The 14,534-nt window shown below is 41.4% G+C and overlaps 1 protein-coding gene across 1 annotated transcript; it reads left to right on the forward strand.

Moving 5' to 3' along the window:
• Positions 1-1,403: 1,403 nt before the first annotated feature.
• On the forward strand, positions 1,404-14,138 carry LOC143768213 (uncharacterized). The gene is made up of 2 exons (XM_077256907.1): positions 1,404-1,430; positions 13,185-14,138. Exons 1-2 carry the CDS (start codon positions 1,404-1,406, stop codon positions 14,064-14,066), a joined length of 909 nt encoding a protein of 302 aa, XP_077113022.1. The 3' UTR covers positions 14,067-14,138.
• The last annotated feature ends 396 nt before the right edge of the window (positions 14,139-14,534 follow it).

Genomic DNA, 14,534 nt, shown 5'->3' on the forward strand with positions numbered 1-14,534 from the left:
GGAAACACCACAGGAACATGTAGTTTTTCCTGTTAATTCTGGAATTCTAGTGATTCAGCAGCGCAGAAATTTATCACAATTATCCCTATCTATACTGGAACTCTGGTGATGTGCTTTGTTCAAGACAGTCATGTCACGAGAAGTGTCTGGTCCCCATGGTTCAATTCAGCTGCCGATGAAGCCATCTTCTCCGCCAGTACTGCCATCCGCGGACTGTTTGTGCACGGACTTCTCTGATGGGAAGGAAGCAGAGACGTTACCTCCACACAGACTGGGTGATTGTTCCAAAGACCTGTTCCTGGAATCCTCACTGCCTCGAGGACTTATCTTCGTGAACACCGGTTTGAAGATGGACTCAGAGAGGGTATCTTCAATTCCCATTTGGCCTTCTAACAAGAACATCAAATCCGATGTGCTGTGTGTCCTATCCAGCGACCACGGGTAAGAAATCCAATTTGTCTTTGATTCTTCCAAGTTGGTGGCTGGGCATGCCAGGCATGGAGAGACTTTGCAATTCAAGGATACTGGTACTATGCCTACTTCAGTCTGCTCTGATGATGTCTTGGTGCTGAGAAGCATCCTGGCCTTGAAGAAGGTGAAACCTTTTTTCCTTGTGAACTGAAGACTGAAGTTCATCGGAGTTCAAGGATAATATGAGAAAATGGTGGTTAATGTAACGCCAATGCCAGCATCACTGCGTGATCCTTCTCCCTCCTCCTGGTAGGGACGCCGACATATTCATTGTCTGATTCTTATGATTCTTAAAGGGGCAGCACTCACACTTTGGAAATGCCCCCAGATAATAACTGAGAGACATCAGATGTGTAAAGCTTCCTCCACAGTAGGGATGTGCCTTAGCAACTCCTGTATTTTCTTAGTGTTTGCATGTAGTATGTTACCAGGTCCCTGTCCATGAGTTCTATCTGTTCCTGAACCTTTTCCTGAAACCCGTGTTGTCTGAACCAGAAACTGTTCCTGAAACCCATGTTCTCTGAAGCTGAACCTGTTCCTGAAACCTGTGTTGTCTGAACCTGTTCTTGAAACCCGTGTTGTCTGAATATGAACACTTTCCTAAAAGCCTTATTGTCTGAACTAGCACCAGTGTCTGTCCTGGATCGTGTTCCAGAATCTGCACAGGGATCAGTGTCCATTCTGACTGGTGATCTACAATCCATAACTTCTGCATCGGCTCTGTTATCTGGTCTACCAGTATGTGAATCCTGTCCTGCCACTGACTCATAGTTCATAACTGTGATCCTTACCCTTGGGGTCAGCTGCTGCAGTATCTGAGACTGCCCAGGAATGGTACCTTGCGGCTATCTGCAAGCCTAACTCCATCATCAGGATCTCTAGTGAAAAACACACCCTTCCTGGGTAAGCTGGGTTCTTGGCCTATTGAGTCCATGATCCAGGTGTTTGGCAGTTTTCCAGTGAGGACCAAGTGTGAATTTCTGTACAATAAGAGTTTGCCTTTATCCTGACTTTTCAATTTCTTTTAAAACTAAGCTCATACATGATTGTGATAAACTACATAAAAACATTACACCTGTGCCGTGATATATCTCTAAGCTGTGCATGGCTGATGGCTGTAATGTTAACTTATTCACCCCTGTAGGAGATATGTTGGCATGGCTCAAGCATTCTTTCCATGGCATCACCGCATGTCATAAATTCCATTATGTTTTGAATCCTAAGTAATTCAGATGAATGCACAATCTCTCCTGAAATGGGGAGCACTAATACTTTCTCTACTTTTTTGGTCAGAACTCATAGTAGCTCCAATGGTCCACTATAAATGAGTGCAACTCTGGTTTAGTGTTGGAGTTCTCTGATCATACATACGATGTTGGGGATGTAACTTTTTTTATTCAAAGTCTTTATTTACGAGCTCATACTGTATGATAGTTTGTGGTGGAATTGGCCAGCCTCACTTCTGTGAGTCTGAAACTCCCTGGTAGTCTTTAATACAAGGTCTTCATTACCTCTTCCAAATGTCCAAGATCTAAATTGAAGACATCTCAGCTCTGCACTATTATAAAATGTCAGGAAGATATGAATTATTTTTCCTTTATCCTGTGGGACCAGGGACCAAGCCCTGCTGACAGCCCCTTTGCACTGCTGCAACCCCCTCTTTCTCCATCTTTGTGAATTTCTGCTCCCCCCTCCCTTCAACCAAATGGTGATTCTGGAATGTGAGTTTTATGGCTCTGCCAGCTAGCAGAGCTAAGTGTCAGGACTCTGAACATTTTTTATTACCTTTTGTGCATTACTGCCCTTTTTCAAGATGGCGTCTTTGGTCTCATGTGAACTTGTCTTCCTGCTATAAAACTCCACCCCAGCCTTCAGTCTGTGCTAGAGTATTCTGCTTTGCATCCAGCTCCTGATTGCTCCCTGGCCTTGCACCTGCACCTGCACCTGAACCTGCTCCTGTGAACCTGTGTTGGAGATCCTGCCACTCTCCTCTGAGTTCCTGCTGCACACACCAGTGTTCAGTAATCCTCCTTCATCTGCTGCTCGTGTTACTTCCATCTGCATTTGCTGGACATGTAAGCTGTGCTGCTCTGCAAAACCTGAGACTATTAATCAGGCCTCCCTGGTTGAGCTAAGTTATGATTTGAACTTCCTTATAAGCATATCTATCTGTGTCTGGACTAAAGACAAGGATTTATTCGTGTCAAGTATCCTCAAGAATAACTGTGCTTCATAGACTTTCGGCTTGTTTGCATTTTCCTCTGAAGTTTCCTATTGACTGCTAAGCTGCGTTTAATATTTACACCAAGTGTTGTGGACTTGAGTTTCTCTCTGCACCTGTTTGAATGACCGTGTTATAATATAAACTTTACCACTTATAAACTGTGTCCTGTTGTCTTGTTCCACGCAAAGAGTCTCCTGAGTTATCCCCTATAATTATTACACTAAGTGTGTTATCCCGCCAAGAATCTTTGTTTCCTGACCAGAATACTCAAAGTCAAATTTAATATCACCATAATCCTACAAACATGAAAATTAGATTTCCAGGATCTGGGCAATTGGGGCTACAGATAGTAGCGTTTTGCAGAATTTAGGGCCATCGGAAACCTGGGAAATTAATTTCTGCCCACCAGTAAATCACAGACATACCGTGTTTGGACTCTAAAGAACAGTAAAATCACAGGGGAAAAAATAATGGCAATATTGATGGTCTATGAGCTTCCAAGCCAGAGATATGGAAAAGGGGAGTTATTGATAACTTTCCAAAATAGGTGTACCTCCCAGAAAACAGCCCACATGTGAGGTCAGGCAAAGTGGGAGTCCATAAGTTTGTGGCCAAACCATAAAACAGGAACGTTCATTTTGGGAGGCATTCAGAGCCAGAGACAGCAGCTAACACCATGCTAGTGTGCTGAATCACTCCTTTGGGAGCTCTCCTCCCTTTTATCGTCACATCATACCTGTGACTGAGATTTAGTAAATTTCGTACCTTTTATCCCTTTTATTTTATAACTGTTTGTACATATTTGTATTTTGTCTCTTTTGAAATATCTTTTGAATTTTTGTAAACACTGCTGATTTTTTCTGAAGTAAACTTAGAAATTTGCTAGCTTCGTTCTTTTTGCTCTACACTATGTTCCAAATTATTATGCAAATTACATTTTTCTCGGATTTTCTTAAATGGTCAGTGCAAATGACAGTCAGTCTAATAAAAGTCATCACCCGTTAGAGTATACATCGAATTTTATTGAAGAAACCTCCCAATGATAACAGTATAATCTCCAAAATGAATAAAAACTCAAAATGCACTGTTCGAAATTATTAGGCACAGTAGTATTTCTAAACATTTGATATGTTTTAAAAAAACCTGAAAATACTCATTTGTGGAATTTGCAGCATTAGGAGGTCACATTCACTGAACAAAAAAGCTATTTAATTCCAAAACATCCTAACAGGCCAAGTTACATGTTAACATAGGAGCCCTTCATTGATATCACCTTCACAATTCTTGCATCCATTGAACTTGTGAGTTTTTGGAGAGTTTCTGCTTGTATTTCTTTGCATGAAGTCAGAATCGCCTCCCAGAGCTGCTGTTTTGATGTGAACTGCCTCCCACCCTCATAGATCTTTTGTTTGATGATACTCCAAAGGTTCTCTATAGGGTTGAAGTCAGGGGAAGATGGTGGCCACACCATGAGTTTATCTTCTTTTATGCCCATAGCAGCCAATTACTCAGAGGTATTCATTGTCATGCATGAAGATGATTTTGCTCCTGAAGGCACGTTTCTGCTTTTTAGACCATGGAAGAAAGTTGTCAGTCAGAAACTCTATTTACTTTGCTGAGGTCATTTTCACACCTTCAGGAACCTTAAAGGGCCCTACCAGCTGGTTCCCCATGATTCCAGCCCAAAACATGACTCCTCCACCTCCTTGCTGACGTCGCAGCCTTGTTGGGACATGGTGGCCATCCACCAACCATCCACTACTCCATCCATCTGGACCATCCAGGGTTGCTCGACACTCATCAGTAAACAAGACTGTTTGAAAATTAGTCTTCATGTATGTCTGGGCCCACTTCTGCTTGTGAACACTGTTTAGGAGTGGCCGAATAGTAGGTTTATGCACCACAGCAAGCCTTTGAAGGATCCTACACCTTGAGGTCATCTCCTGTATATAGTATATACCTGCTATATGTCATCTCCCCTGTATATAGTATATACCTGCTGTATGTCATCTCCTCTATATACCTATGTGTCATCGCCTCCTGTATATAGTATATACCTGCTGTATGTCATCTCTTCTATATACCTATGTGTCATCTCCTCCTGTATATACCTGTATGTCATCTCCTGTATATAGTATATACCTGTATGTCATCTCCTCCTGTATATAGTATATACGTGTGTCATCTCCTGTATATAGTATATACCTGTATGTCATCTCCTCCTGTATATAGTATATACCTGTGTCATCTGCTCCTGTATATACACGGTGTTCCAAATTATTATGCACAAAGAGTTTTTGAGTAATAAGGTTAGAATTTTTTTGTTTGTCATTTAAACTCATTGATGGTGATGTGTGTCAGGGGCTCTTTATATCACTGAAAGCAATTGCAGATATCTGTGCAAATTAGTTTGGCAGGTGTGTCCAAATAAAGGCAAGACTACTTAAGAAGGCTGTTCCACATTATTAAGCAGCCTACATTTTTTGCCAAAATGGGAAAGAAAAAGGATGTGTCGTCTGCTGAGAAGCAACAAATTGTGGAGTATTTAGGTCAAGACATGACTACAATCAACATTGCCAAGACACTTCATCGAGATCATCGCACAATCAAGAAGTATGTAGCTGATTCCCAGCACACACGTGTGCGTGCTGATAAGGAAAAATTGAGGACTCTACAACAGGCAATTGCGTAAGGTTAAAAGAGCAGCTGTAAAAATGCCTTGTCATAGCAGCAGACAAGTTTTTGAAGCTGCTGGTGCCTCCAACGTCCCTAGAACAACAAGATGCAAGGTCCTTCAGAGGTTTGCAGCTGTGCGTAAGCCATCCTGTCGACCACCTCTATCCACTGAACACAAGCAGAAACGGCTCCAGTGGGCCAAATGATACATGAAGACTGACTTCCAAACTGTTTTGTTCACCGATGAGTGTCGTGCAACGCTCGATGGTCCAGATGGATGGAGTGGAGGATGGCTGGTTGATGGACACCCCATGAAAACATGGCTAAGGCGCCAACAAGTAGGAGGTGGAGTAATGTTTTGGGCTGGAATCATGGGGAGAGAGATTGTCGGCCCCTTTATGATCCCTGAAGGGGTAAAGATGAACTCCATAATCTATGTGGAGTTTCTAAAACAACACTTCCTGCCATGGTTCAAGAGGAAGAACCGTGCTTTCCGCAGCAAGATCATTTTCATGCATGATAATGTCTCATGCTGCAAAAAACACATCTGCATCTCTGGCTGCTATGGGCATAAAAGAGGACAAACTTATGGTGTGGCCACCATCTTCCCCTGACCTCAACCCCATTGAGAACCTCTGGAGCATCATCAAAAGGAGTGTCTATGATGGCGGGAGGCAGTTCACATCTAAGCAACAGCTCTGGGAGGGTATTCTGTCCACATGCAAAACAATGGAAGCAGAAACCATCGAAAAACTGACAGATTCAATGGACAAGAGCGTTCAGAGGCTTCTTTCCAACAAGGGGTCCTATGTGCAAATGTAACGTCACCTAGAATAAAGTTTTCACTTGAAAACTGTTTGATTTCATTTTGTAATAAGCTGATAATGCTTATAACTTCACAATTGACCATTTTTTTGATCAAAATAAAAAAAAGGTTGAAAACTCTGCTGTGCATAATAATTTGGAACATGCATTTTGAGTGTTTATTTTTTTTAAAAAAAGATACTGTTTTCATAGGCAGTTTGTTCCAAAACATTGCAATTATACTAGAATAGCAGATGACTGGAAAATAACAGTGACTGCAATTCAGATAGGTAATTTAGAGAAAATATGAGGAAATATTATTTGCATAATAATTTGGAACACAGTGTAGTATATACCTGTGTGTCATCTCCCCTGTATATAGTATGTACCTGTATGTCATCTCCTCCTGTATTAGACCTCGTTCACACGTTATTTGGTCAGTATTTTTACCTCAGTATTTGTAAGCTAAATTGGCAGCCTCATAAATCCCCAGCCTACAGGAAGCCCTCCCCCCTGGCAGTATATATTAGCTCACACATACACATAATAGACAGGTCATGTGACTGACAGCTGCCGTATTTCCTATATGGTACATTTGTTGCTCTTGTAGTTTGTCTGCTTATTAATCAGATTTTTATTTTTGAAGGATAATACCAGACTTGTGTGTGTTTTAGGGCGAGTTTCATGTGTCAAGTTGTGTGTGTTGAGTTTTGTGTGGCGACATGCGTGTAGCAACTTTTTGTGTGTCGAGTTGCATGTGACAGGTTAGTGTAGCAAGTTGTGTGCAGCAAGTTTTGCACGTGATGAGTTTTTTGTGTGGTGTGTTTTGAGTATGTGCAAGTTTTGTGTGAGGCAACTTTTGCATGTGTTGCAACTTTTGTGCATGTGGCAATTTTTTCACGTGTGCAAGTTTTGTGTGTGACGAGTTTTCCATGTGGTGAGTTTTGCACTTGTGGCTAGTTTTGCGTGAGCCAAGTTTTGTATGTGGCGAATTTTGGGCGTGGCGAGCTTTGAGCAGTGACTTTTGTATTTCGATTTTTATGTGGCGAGGTTGGTGTATGTGTGGTGAAATGTGTGCTGAGGGTGGTATATGTGTTCAAGCACGTGGTAGTGTGTGGCGCATTTTGTCTGTGTGCTCCTATCCCCGTGTGTGGTGAGTATCCTATGTTGGGGCCTCACCTTAGCAACTGTATGGTATATACTCTTTGGCACCATCACTCTCATTCTTTAAGTCCCCCTTGTTCACATCTGGCAGCTGTCAATTTGCCTCCAACACTTTTCCTTTCACTTTTTCCCCATTATGTAGATAGGGGCAAAATTGTTTGGTGAATTGGAACGTGCAGGGTTAAAATTTCGCCTCACAACATAGCCTATGACGCTCTCGGGGTCCAGACATGTGACTGTGCAAAATTTTGTGGCTATATCTGCGACGGTGCAACTGCCAATCCCTGACACACACACACACACACACACATTCAGCTTTATATATTAGATTATATTTCTTTTTACTTAAATTTATGTCTGGTGCAATCCCCATTAGGAAATGAGCTCCATTATTAATGCCATCCGGTGTACATCTTGCCACATGTATACCATCCTTGAACAGCCGATCGAGGGTGCATACTGCTGTGCGAGATGTGAGCACATTGTGTATTTGGAAGTCCAGGTACTAGATTTACAGTAAATGAGCAGCTGGCAACACTGAGATCCATAGACAGTATGGAAAGGAGTCTGCTGCTCACTGAGCAGCACCTTTCTGGGATAGATGTGGGGGAGGATAGTGTGATGGATCGCACAGGGGGAGGGGTGTGTTGACTTCACTCACCTCCAGGGAGGGGACCCAGCAGGGATTGGCTCTCTGGCGCCACCAGTTGCCCCAGGTCAGTCAGGGATCTGCACCGAGGGCAAATAGTCACCGGAAAGGCTTCCCTTATAGGTACGAGTTATTGAGGCGCTCCCAGTGAGGGGGATATACATCACCAGTCCAGGCTGGGGACATAAATACAAACCTCTAGTCACTGTCAGGGCTCCTCCCTAACCCAATACGGTGTGCTGCCACCAGTTCCTGATTAGATATACAAGCTCTGTCCAACAGCAGGCTTATATCGGGTCAGAAACCAACCCCGGGAATATAACCAACTGAGCGTGCGGATGTGGGGATTCGTGAATCGAGATAAAAGAGCAGCCCAAGATTAATTTTATATTTAATCGCTGAAAAGGCGCACTAGAAAATACGGAAATATATACAGGAGCAAATATATACAGTCAGGAGTGTAGTACAATGGTAGGGTATAGATGGGTTGCAATTAATGTGTTATGTAGCATGTGACCACAAGGAGGCTCTGATGTGTCACATATCCCAATCTTAATTACATTCTTTCCTTGGCCGCGTCAGGTAACTGACCTCCTGCCAGTAGAAGAACTAAGTCCAAAATGAGGAGCTGCCTAATATCTCCTAGGTTGCTCCCTCCCACACTCTGTGCCCACCCCTGTGCTGGGCTGCCTCACTCCTCCCATTTCTGAGAGTATGATTTTCCAGGTAGAACCTTGGATGGCTCATAACTTTCCGCCCGAAGGTCCAAATGGAACGGTGGCAGCGCCAATGGGTTCCCCTGGATTTTATCTGTGCATGGGACCAAATATGGCTAACTTATTTAATTCCTGGTAGCTGAATAGGACCTGTGAACAGCATATACTCTATGGGAATAAACATGCTAGAAATAGGAGGAAACCAATATGGCTAAATAGAGCTGTAAGGGGCGCAATAAGTGACAAAAATAAAGCTTTAAAGAATTAAAGCAAGTAGGTAGTGATGAGGCATTAAATAAATACAGAAAATTAAATAAATTCTGTAAAATTCAAATCAAGGCAGGAAAAATTGAGACAGAGAGACTCATTGCCAGAGAGAGTAAAAATAATCCCAAAATATTCTTTAACTACATAAATAGTAAGAAACTAAAAAATGATAGTGTTGGCCCCTTTAAAAATAGTCTGGGTGAAATGGTTGATGAGGATGAGGAAAAAGCCAATATGCTAAATGACTTTTTTTCAACAGTATTTACACAAGAAAATGCCATGACAGACAATATGATCAGTGATAACAAAAAATCTCATTTTCATTAAATTCCTCCTGCTTAACCCAGCATGAAGTACGGCAGCGTCAAAAAATCACTAAAATTGACAAATCTCCGGGCCCGGATGGGATACACCCCCGAGTACTGCAGGAATTAAGTACAGTCATTGATAGACCATTCAAGATTCCATAATAACAGGGTCTGTACTACAGGACTGGCGTATAGCAAATGTGGTGCCAATAGTCAAAAAGGAGACAAAAACTGAACTCGGAAATTATAGGCCAGTAAGCTTAACCTCTACTGTGGGTAAAATCCTGGAGGGTATTCTAAGAGATGCTATACTGGAGTATCTGAGGAGGAATAACCTCATGACCCAGTATCAGCATGGGTTTACTAGGGACCGTTCATGTCAGACTAATCTGATAAGCTTCTATGAAGAGATAAGTTCTGGACTGGATCAAGGACATGCAGTGAGCATGGTGTATATATACTTTTCAAAAGCTTTTGATACGGTGCCACACAAAAGGTTGATACATAAAATGAGAACAATGGGAATAGGGGAAAATATGTGTAAGTGGGTTAAGAGCTGGCACAGGGATAGGAAACAAAGGGTGGTTATTGATGGAGAACACTCGGACTGGGTCGCGGTTAGCAGTGGGGTACCACAGGGGTCAGTATTGGGCCCTCTTCTTTTTTACATATTTATTAATTACCTTGCAGGGAGCATACAGAGCATAATTTCAATATCTGCAGATGACACTAAACTCCGCAGAGTAATCAATACAGAGGAGGACAATTGAATATTACAGGAAGATTTGAGTAAACTAGAAGCTTGGGCTGATAAATGGCAAATTAGCTTTAATGGGGATAAATGTAAGGTCATGAACTTGGGCAGAAGACATAAGATGTTTAATTATGTGCTTAATGGTAGAACACTGGGCAAAACTGTCACTGAAAAAGACCTGGGTGTATGGGTGGATGACAAACTCATATTCAGTGGCCAGTGTCAGGCAGCTGCTAAAATAATGGGATGCATTAAAAGAGGCATAGATGCTCATGAGGAGAACATAATTTTACCTCTATACAAGTCACTAGTTCGACCACACTTAGAATACTGTGCACAGTTCTGGTCTCCGGTGTATAAGAAAGACATAGCTGAACTAGATGGGGTGCAGAGAAGAGCGACCCAAGTTATTAGAGTACTGGGGGATCTGCAATACCAGAATAGGTTATTACACTTGGGGCTATTTAGTTTGGAAAAATGAAGCCTTAGGGGTGATCTTATTACAACGTATAAATTTATGAGGGGACAGTACAGAACCCTTTCTAATGATCTTTTTACTCTAAGACCTGAGACAGGGACAAGGGGGCATCCTCTACGTTTGGAGGAAAGATGGTTTAATCATAATCACAGTTGCGGATTCTTTACTGTAAGAGCAGTGAGACTATGGAACTCTCTGCCGTATAATGTTGTAATGAGTGATTCATTACTAAAATTTAAGAGGAGACTGGATACCTTTCTTGAAAAGTATAATGTTACAGGTAATATATACTAGATTCCTTGATAGGGCGTTGATCCAGGGAACTAGTCTGATTGCAAAATGCGGAGTAAGGAAGGGATTTTTTCCCCAAATGTGGAGTTTAGTGTTTGCCGCACGAGCTTTTTTTGCCTTCCTCTGGATCAACATGTTAGGCTATGGGTTGAACTAGATGGACTTAGTCTCCCTTCAACCTTAAATACTATGTTACTATGTTACCTCAGAGAGGTTTCACCATTAGTTGCTTTTTTTTTTTTTTTTTACTGATGAAGACTGTTAAGTTTGATCATTTCAGTAGATTTGTTATTGTCTATACTTAGATTATAGTAGATAGTTCCCCAAATACTCTGATTTAACCACTTTCCGCAGCAAGTTACCAGGTCCCATTTTTCAAATATGACTTGTCACTTTATGTGGTGATAACTTTGGAATTGTTCACAAAGGATATTAAGTAAACAAATGGACCTTAGTGGGACACTGTTGTTGGTCACATGGCAGCTCAAAAGGTGGCCACCATGAACAAGCGTGGCACTATGTACCCTGTTTTCCACATCCCAGAGATTGTGTTGGTCATTACCATTTAAACCCTTTACATGGATCTGTACTTACACAGAAATCCCCTAGGCTTGGGCCACGCTGTGACGTTCTGTTTTGTGGTGTGAGATGGCAAGAAGATAAGTCAGGTAGCCAGGTCAGAACCAGGAGGGCAGAGAAAATACAAAATCAGAAGATGCAAGATTAGTCAGCAAACAGGGAGCTGAGCATAGAGGACTGAACTAGAGGAGAATAAGACTGTGTCTGGCAGATCCGTCAATATGCTTTGAGCTTTAGTATGGTGTGGTGCTTTCCAGTTGGCTGAAGTAGGGAGCAGATAATTTCAGCTGGACATCACACTCATGCTGCCAGACTGGATGGTATGACAGGTCCCAGGCACCCCAATTTCAGTGGCTGGACAGAGCCTGCGCCCCCCAGAGTTTCTGGTTCCTACATCTCCTTCATCACCAGCACTGCCTTCAGAATAAATAAGGCCGCGCCTGGTGACAGAAGCAGGTATCGCGGTAGCAGATCCCAGAAGAGATGGGACACCGCATTTGCAGAAGCCCTAACACAACTAAATGGCAGAGAACAAGAGCAGTAGAAATCAACATAAAGCGACTCCATTTTGGATATTAGAACTTTCATTGAATTAATCTATAGGAGTAGTGACTATTTTGACTCCAAAGACATTTTCTAGAAAATAGCACGCAGTGGATATTGAAGAGTGAAAATTGCACATTTGCGTTTTTATTGCCCAAAACATAGTGCTTAGATTGTGCTTCAGGAGACCTGCCATAAATTAAGTGGTTTTGTCTCACGATAGTAATGCCAAATACACGGATGCTAAATGTGGTTTGGGCACACTGTGAGGCTCAGACGCGAAAGGGAGATTTGACTTTGGGAGAGCAGATATTGCTGGAATGGTTTATGGAAGCCATGTTAATTTTCAAGAGCCTTTCTGCCACTAATAATGTGGAAACCTCTGTTTACCTAATGACAGATTATTTTTTGTGGGAAGAGTAGAAGTTTTTATTGGTATTAGTTTCGCCTACATAACAAATGCATGTCTTTTTATTGCATATTTGGGTTTCTATTACACTGTGAACTGTCATTGTCTATGGGATTAATTCAATATTTTTACATAACTTGCCATTTTTATTAACTGTTTAACTATAAATGTTAAAAAACATAAAATTCAGGGACTTTATATCCAAAAATCATAATTTATTTTATTCTTTACAGATGACTGTACCAGGAGATCAAAGCGACAGCTTAGATCCTCCATTTTTAAATCAGATGATCTTGAGATTCCACAGGATACAACTGAAGTGAATGCCATTACTCTAAATTTATTGTCATCCCTTCACAACAAAGATCTGTCATCTGATCCTTTGAAACAGGTCCCGACTACTAAGGAAAATCAAAGTCACAAAATAAGCATTAAAAAGCGAAATGCTCCTAAAGCAAGGAAGCCATTTTCACGTTCAGAGCATGGAATTAGGAGATCAGAGGGACAGCTTACATCTTCAATTTTTAAATCGGATGATCTTGAGATCCCACATGATACAATTGAATTAAATGCCATTACTCCAGATATACCATCATCCCTTCACAGCAAAGATCTGTCACCTGGTCCTTTGAAACAGGTCGATCCCTCTGATTTATTACCGACTACTAAAGAAAATCGTAGTCACAAAAGAAGTATTATAAAATGAACTGCTCCTAAAGCAAAGAAGCCATTATCACATTCAGAATATGGAAATAGTTTTCCCCTTGAAAAGTCTTTTGTTAAACATCAAAAAAATTCACACAGCAGAGAATAGATTTTCTTGTTCCAAGTGTGTGAAATGTTTTAACCAGAAATCAGATCTTGTTAGACACCAGAGAATTCACACAGAGGAGAGGTCATTTAAATGTTCAGAATGTGGGAAATATTTTACACATAAATCAAATTTTGTTAAGCACCAGAGAACCCACACAGGAGAGAAGCCTTTTTCCTGTTCAGAATGTGGGAAATGTTTTAACCAGAAATGGAATCTTTCTATACACCAAAGAACTCACACGGGAAAGAAACCTTTTTCTTGTTCAGAATGTGGGAAATATTTTAACCAGAAATGGAATCTTAGTATACACCAAAGAACACACACAGGGAAGAAGCCTTTTTCATGTTCTGAATGTGGGAAATGTTTTAACCAGAAATCAGATTTGGTTAACCACCACAGAACTCACACAGGGGAAAAGCCTTTTTCCTGTTCAGAATGTGGGAAATATTTTACACAGAAATCAAATTATGTTAAGCACCAAAGAATTCACACTGGGAAGAAGCCTTTTTCCTGTTCAGAATGTGGGAAATGTTTTAACCAGAAATCAGATTTGGGTAAGCACCAGAGAACCCACACAGGGGAGAAACCTTTTTCATGTTCAGAATGTGGGAAATGTTTTAACCGGAAGGCACATCTTGAGAGCCACAAGAAAACCCACACAGGGGAAAAGCCTTTTTCATGTTCAGAATGTGGGAAAAGTTTTTTGAATAAATCATATCTTCTTAGTCACCAGAGAACTCACACAGGGGAGAAGCCTTTTTCATGTTCAGAATGTGGGAAATGTTTTAACCAGAAATCAGACTTGGGTAAGCACCAGAGAACCCACACAGGGGAGAAGCCTTTTTCCTGTTCAGAATGTGGGAAATGTTTCAACCAGAAATCGCATCTTAAAAGCCACAAGGGAATACATACTGTGTAGAAGCCTTTTTCCTGTTTCAGAATGTGAAAAATGTTTTGCTAAGAAATGATCTCTTCTTAGTCAACAGAGCAGTTGCACAGGGGGAGAAGCCTTTTTCATGTTCTTATTGTGGGAAATATTTTACATGGAAATAAACTCTTAGTAAACATCAGAGAAGTCACACATAAGAGAAATCTTTTTCATGTTCAGAAAGTTTGAAGTGTTTTAAATGAAAATTGTATTTCCACTACTTGGAGAACCTCTTGTCATTCCTCTTGTTGGCTCTCATTAAAATAAAAACACTCATACTAAGCTTCCATGCCGATGCCATTCCAGCAATGTCGTGACTCACGTTCCCAGGGCTCACGTGAGGTTCTTCCATCACACGAGCCCTGAGCTCAGTCACTGCCGGCTTCAATGTCCGTCTTCTAATGTTTTGAACATCAACAGGAAGCCTGTGCTGCTGTGACTGCTCTCAGACTTCCTCTT

This window comes from Ranitomeya variabilis, chromosome 4 (genome assembly GCF_051348905.1).
Source record: "Ranitomeya variabilis isolate aRanVar5 chromosome 4, aRanVar5.hap1, whole genome shotgun sequence".
Lineage (NCBI taxonomy): Eukaryota > Metazoa > Chordata > Amphibia > Anura > Dendrobatidae > Ranitomeya > Ranitomeya variabilis.

Bases quoted from the DNA above. Each gene is read 5' to 3' on its own strand.
- LOC143768213 (XM_077256907.1), top strand. From the start codon at position 1,404: ATGATCCAGGTGTTTGGCAGTTTTCCA. The intron at 1,431-13,184 runs GTGAGGACCAAG...TGTTTTAACCAG, and splicing joins AGGTGTTTGGCAGTTTTCCA to AAATCAGATCTTGTTAGACA.